Genomic DNA, 6959 nt, shown 5'->3' with positions numbered 1-6959 from the left:
TCGTGTACTTTTGTTTACCAGACGAAACTTATCATCAAAATTAAACTCACATCAAACAAATACATATTTCATCATGTCATCTTAATTATCCGCACCTTCTATTTTATTATAAGTTAATATACATCAGTTGTCCTATATGAGGGAAAATATCCTTCCACACCCATGTGAAAATCGAAAAGAGCATAAAGCCTCTAACAAAAAATATATATGTTTATTTCAAAATTAATTTTAAAATAAATCAAATTAATTATAAAAAAATACACACCAAATATTACTATTATTTATCACGACTATTTTCTTCCAAGCCAATGATTCAAATAACGACAGTAAAACTTATCAAATGCTAATGGCCCTTCTTTCTTTGTGATTAAGTCCTAGTAAACGCATCGCACTCTGAATCTGCCGTTTCACTTCAAAACCCTAACCTGCAATCTTCTTTCTTTCTTTTCTGTTCCCGGTAACTAAAATTTGATTGCTTGTCAGCAATTTGGAATGCTTACCATCATTATCTTTGCTTCATTCCTTGATTTGTTCGTTGTTCGATATCACGATGGATTGTGCTGAATTCATTGCTCTGCGAGCTGTGATTATTATCCGTGAATTTTGGGGTCTCACCTGTGGTTAGAAATTGAGCTGCAAACTAACAGTTTTATCTCCCACGAAGTCTTGGCTGATTTTTTGCTGTATAATTTGTCCAGGAAGTTCTTTGTTGACATGATCTGTGACCGTAGCTATTTCTTTCGTGATCGTGTTGATTTAATCTGCATTAGAATTCATCGGCAATGCATTTAGTACCGCATGAAATTCGGACGGAGGATAGCTCGGAAACAGAGCCCATTTTACGACAGCCTTGCGGCCTGGAAAGATTGGATGAATCGACATCGTCGATTGCGATAAGTCTGGCCGTGGATTCTTCTGTAGCAGCTGAGGATACATCTGGTCTTAATGTTGATGAGGATATTTCTCTAGTGCGTCCTGACCAACCACAATGTCGTATATGCCTTGACATCGAAGGTCTTTTTTTATTATTTATTTTTCCTTGATTTGACTTCGGATTTATATATTATGATTTCCTACAAGACAGTCATGGAAAGAATCACGCGTCTCCTTTACTGTTATTTTTTTGATGTGTTGACTAACTAATAATTCTCAGCTTTTCTGAGGCAGTAGTTCATCTCTTGATTACAATCTTTTCATATTTGACTACAGGAGAGGAATTGATTGCACCATGTCATTGTAAAGGCACCCAAAAGTACGTCCACAGATCATGTCTTGATAACTGGAGGTCAACAAAGGTGATTCTTCGTAATTTTCTTTTATTACATTTTTTATTCTAATACTATTATAAACCAAGTAGCTTGCCTGTGTTTTGGACCACAGTAGACTCTCTGTTTACCATTGATGTTACCTATTGATTTGTCAAGCTGCAATATCCAATATCACATGGTTTATCAGTACACTATTAAGTTTGATGTATTTCTGACTGGTTGGATATACCAGCCATGGTATTATTATATATTGACATACTCTGTGCTGCTGCTCATTGATTTTGTACTAGTGTTTGTAACGTTGTTAATAGTTCATTGGAAATTTTGTGAAAATGATTTGTTTGGAAACCATGAGTGGTACTAAAGAGCCAGAGTATTTGTCACAGTAAATGGCCTAATTCAATTTTTCTATACTTTCAACCGAGCGTGTTCAAAAAAAGATGTTATTCGCTGACTATCCATACAGAAATGATTCCCTACTTGTAAATTGGTGCATTTCCATACATTGTCCACTTTTCCTCTACATGGTATACTGATTTTCTTATAAAAGTGGATATTACCTGTAACACCCCAAACTAGCCAAGTAATTTTGATTATATATTTATATGTATATGATATATTTTTGTTGAATGATATTTATTTTATTCCCGATATATTGAAAATAAATAAAATAAATTAAATACATGATATTATTGTGGCATTAACAAGTAAATTAATAATGTAGTATTTAGATCAAATTATTAAATGTATTTATCTTAATAAGATTTCAATCGTGCTTGTGCTTGGACTTGGAATTAAAAATTAATATTGATTGTTTTGATTTATCAAAAAAAGAACGAAAAAGTCACTTTTTTTGTTCTATTAATTGAATGAAAAAATAAAGTAAAGTTTGCTTATTCATCTTCTTTGTTTAGAAAATCCAAATATTGATTCCTAATACCCCATAGAAAGTCCGAACGATATAAGAACAATAATCAATTTTAGCTCGAATGGTTCGGAGGGGAACCCCAACTTCTTAGATATTTGAGATTTTGTTGTGAATATGTGTTTGGCTTGATTTAGGAATTAAATATGATTTTAAATTTAAAATGAAAAATTTCCACTTTATTTGTAAGCTTAGGATGTTAAACTAGTGGGTCTAGGTATATCTTAAAACACTTTGAAAAGAAAAATATAAAATAAGTTTTTAGGATATGTTAGGATTATTGTCTAACTCAAAGAACTTTGGTGTATATTTCGAGACTCCTAATTCTAAATTTAGTGTTGGGTTAAGCGTGCATGAGTGAGAGTAGTACTGAGATGCGTAACCTCCTGAGAAATTCTCTTACGTCAAGCTACTGATGTTGCGTCTCTTGATCTGGTTGGCTAAGTGGGTCGTAAAAATGTGACATTAGATTTTAACGGATACTAATGTCTCTGCTGGGGACAGGATCGGCTGTAGGGAAAGTGTATGATTGATCTCTAACGGATATGATACAGTACCAGCAGATAGATACACACTTCCTCGGACCCATGGAACTAACAACTCGACTCATTAGCACCCAAGTAGGTGAACTCTGTGATGCTACAATTATAAGGGAATAAAGTCGCGCCTTGGCTAACCGTTATTATTTTTGGTCTAGTGGTTAGTGTTTGATCCTAACACTTACGAATAAAGCGAAGATTTGTCCGTTTTAATTTAAAATCATATTTAATTCTTAAACCGAGTCGACCTCATATTCACAACAATATCTCAAACTCAAATTCTAAATCTATCAAACAATCAAACATAACCTTGAAAACTATTTTGAAATTGCAAACTGAATTTAGATTATAAAAATTTGATTAACTAAACTTCCTACAATAAAATCATCTTATCCAAACTTAATTCGCGAGATTAGAAGAGACGTGAGATTAAGACGACGAGTGTGGACGGTTGAAGGGATTGTGGATTTCCTTCCTTGCTTGACTTTCTTCACGGAACTTAGGTTTTCTTCTCTTTATTTACTTTTGTAACGGCGCAGAGGATACAAGATTTGAGTGTTTCTTTTCTCTATCTCTATTATAGAAATGTGGTAAAGGGGTTTCTATCTCTTGGATTCAGATGGATGAGAATATACTTTAAAGATGTAGATAGGTTTAAGTCCAAGAACAATAAAAAATTTATTAAGATAAATACTATTGATATTTAATTTAAATACTAGCATTATTAATTAGTTAATGCCACAATATTATCATGCATCTATTCTATTTTATTTTTAATGTATCCATCCAGAATAATTTTTTTATAGGAACTATAACATTCAGAATAAAATAAATATCATTCAACACAAAAATATATCTTCAAAATTACTTGGTTAATATTTGGGTTGTTACATTATCTCTTTGTGAACTTGGTGGTTGTTTATATATCAAGTATTTAATTCATTGTATACGTTCCTCTTCCTTCAACACTGCAGGAGGGCTTTGCTTTTGCTCACTGTACAGAATGCAGGGCAAAGTTTATATTGCGTGCAAATGTCCCTCCCGATCGGTGGTGGTTGAGGTTAAAGTTTCAGTTTCTTGTTGCAAGGGATCATTTGGTCATTTTTGTTATTGTTCAGCTGGTAAGGATTGCCCTTCAACACAGCTGCTTCCTCAATATATACATGTGTTTGTGTGCCCGAAGGTTTGATCATAACTCAACAGTTGTAAAATTTAGTAATTTGTGTCTCTATGAACAATGATGTCATAGAAGAACAATTGTCGCATGGATGTTTTTTTTCTCTTTTGTGCAGTGTTTATCTTCTGGTTTGATTTTTTTCACTCTTTTCTTTCTTTGTTTGCATATACTCGGTGATTGACATTTCCTAATGCATGTTAATGGCGAGGTATCTATTTGTACAGTTTCAACCATCTGCTTAAAAGGTTTTACACGTGTATTTTCCCATTATTGCCTCTGCTGGCAAAAAAACAATTCCACAATCTTATGTTATCTTGTTAATGGAATTGCTGATCTCAAATATTGAAATTATTTTCTTCTATGTGGTTTGTATTAAACAGTGGTGAACTAACATGCCATTTTCCAAGGTCTCTTGGTTGTCCAACCATGGTAGCTTGATACAACATACTTTGTCTTCTCCAGATCAATTTCGAGTGGGTTTGACCTTGTAATTAAGAATCATATGATATTAAGTTTCCAAAAGACTCTTCATGTGAGTTTGAAAGCTAAAATGAACCCTTTACAAATCGAGTAGACCTTAAGTATTAACACATTCACAGAAACCACACGTGTGCAAGAACTTGAGAAAGCACGAAAAAAAATTGTTTTTGCGCCTTTCATCTAGCCCTTTTTCTGGGCCTGAGTCCTGACCATGGTTTTGTTACTTTGGCTTATCAGTAATGTTTATGTAAACACTTTCTGTAGATTGTTGCATTCTTAGGTGTACTGGTATACAAATTTTATGGAGAAGAACTCCGGGAGATGTTTGGTTATGAAGAACACCCATATGGATTTTATATTATGGCAGGTGAATGCTCTCTGTCTTACAACACGTACTTTTTCAACTTTTGAATGATTGCTTGCCTGAAAATTGTCATCCGTTTGTTGCAGTTGATGTGTAATATTAGGAGAGATGGCTTGATCTTCATATGTTGACTTGAAAGTTGAAATTAGAGCAACCTTACTCTTTGAATTATTTGATGTTGTAGGCGCTCTTGTAAATCCCTTGTGACTCCAATTTGAGAAACTTGATGATGGAGAGAGATCCAAAAATGTAAAATGAAAGAGAAGTTACGAGAAAGAAATTAGAAATAGAGAAGAATAGGAAGGGAGAGAAATGGAGAAACGTTCTGAAGTTATTCATAGGAGAGTTAATTTTGTTGTCGTTTTCTATTCATTCACCGTGGAAAGGGAGGTTGCTATTCAATATCATAAATTCTGTGAATGTGAATAGGCATATGAACCAGGCTTCGTTTCTAGTGAAGTTGATATGTCTAGCTTATAAATTATTGGTGCCCTTTTCTGGAGCTCTGACATCATTCTACACTGTTGATTTCTTGATCATGTTATTTTTGTAAGACTTGTAAGTTTTGAGTACATTACCTACTAGAATTTTCTTGTGGCCATAGCCTCTACCATCTGTAACATGCAATTTATATTTTATATTGGGATATCGGTTTTGTTGAGCCAGCTTACAACCTTGCCATGCCCGCTTGACTTGGGCTTGAGCTCAAATTTAATTATTTTAAATCTTACGAGCTAGCTCATGAGTTCATAAATATATTTTAGAAATATTTTGTTTGTGCAATTTATTGTTATTATTTTAAAGTATCTATATATATACATACACATAATATTTTTAAACATGTAAAAATGTTTTAATTAAATTTAATATAGAGCACTCGTGAACCTGAACTCACAAGCATGCTTTGGTGAGGAAACAAACTTGGAGCTGAGTTTACCTCATTTTTTAGCTTGTCAGCCAGCTAACGAGCTCAAGTTCGAGCTTCTTTATATAAGATCAAGCTAGAGCTCATTTTTTCATCAATACTCGTGCTTATGAAATATACAAGCTTGACTCAAGTTCGGCCTTTTTTTCTATACTAAATTTTCTATTTTGAGATGTTCTCATCTTTCCATCTTGAGGTCTTGCAGTTCTGGCAATTGTGCTCGTAGGATTGCTTTATGGATTCTTCATCGCAATAATTTGTGGACAGAAGATCAATGAGCGCCACTACCATGTGCTTGCCAAACAGGAATTGACAAAGGTTTAGTGAATTTTCGAGTTGAGTGATGGTTTGACAGATCCTTTCAGTATACTTGTGACAAACAGCACAGTAGAAATAAATCATATAAAAAAAAACTCAGAAACCCTTCATTTGCATCTTAGTTTAGGTGCGCGTTTCTTGTCTATTCGGGAGCATTGATATAGAAAATGTTCAGTGTTCAAAGGTTTGATTCTTAATCGAAGAGCTTGTTTAGCATCGCCATCTTTTCTCGCGAAGTCTAAACATTTTCAGAGTGCCATAAAGAAAGTCGAACCTTGTGTATGTTGTTGAAGATAGTCATTATTCACATACATATTCTTTTCCCCAGGAATACGTGGTAGAAGACCGAGAATCCAATAAAGACGTACCCAGACTCGATCCTAGCCATGTGACTGAGCTAAGGATGTTAGGCCTCTATTAAGCTGCCTCGGTGTGGATTGTAATGGAAGGAAGAGTGATAATAAATGCTTTTTATTTACATTTTACTTTATAATAATTATTATGATTAATTTAGTTATTTGATTTTCCAATATTCTTTTTTCCTTCTGTTTTTCCATCTCTTTGGGTTATTTGTGTGGAACTTTTTTGAGGGAGAGCAATCCAATCAATTATGTGATCCCACTTGAAATTATTTGGTTTAGAAATTCAATATGCAAGTGTAAAACCATAAATAAAATCATATGGAAATGTCACAATAACTATTCTATTACAGCTATTTTTTATTTTGGTATATCGATAATACTGGATTCCATATATGTGATAAGTTTGCTCAAGCAAAGAAAGTTGTCATGTGGTTTAAGAGTAAAAGGTATTTTGCCGCTTCAATTATCATATATAGTTACTAGGTACGTGATTCAATCAAGAAGTCGATTTTATCCTTACTTTAAATTATTTTTAAGTCTAGTTTTCGATATTAAATTCAACCAGATATATATATATATATATTATTTTTCAAAATTATCT

General features: G+C 33.4%; 1 protein-coding gene across 3 annotated transcripts; it reads left to right on the top strand.

Annotated features, from left to right (window-relative positions):
- The first annotated feature begins 322 nt into the window (after nt 1-322).
- LOC140841226 (uncharacterized) lies at nt 323-6513 on the top strand. 3 transcript variants are annotated; one of them, XM_073208495.1, is made up of 7 exons: nt 324-620; nt 699-1014; nt 1210-1295; nt 3707-3853; nt 4654-4756; nt 5884-5996; nt 6325-6513. In XM_073208495.1, the coding sequence occupies exons 2-7, from the start codon at nt 783-785 to the stop codon at nt 6415-6417; spliced, it is 774 nt and encodes a 257-aa protein (XP_073064596.1). In that variant the 5' UTR covers nt 324-620; nt 699-782; the 3' UTR covers nt 6418-6513. The 3 variants fall into 3 exon arrangements, with proteins under 3 accessions (XP_073064597.1, XP_073064596.1, XP_073064595.1); XM_073208496.1 differs by having other exon boundaries at nt 323-1014; nt 5884-6013; XM_073208494.1 differs by having other exon boundaries at nt 324-1014.
- Nucleotides 6514-6959: the final 446 nt, after the last annotated feature.

Source organism: Primulina eburnea, chromosome 9 (genome assembly GCF_022965805.1).
Source record: "Primulina eburnea isolate SZY01 chromosome 9, ASM2296580v1, whole genome shotgun sequence".
Lineage (NCBI taxonomy): Eukaryota > Viridiplantae > Streptophyta > Magnoliopsida > Lamiales > Gesneriaceae > Primulina > Primulina eburnea.
This window is presented reverse-complemented; position numbering and strand designations above follow the sequence as displayed.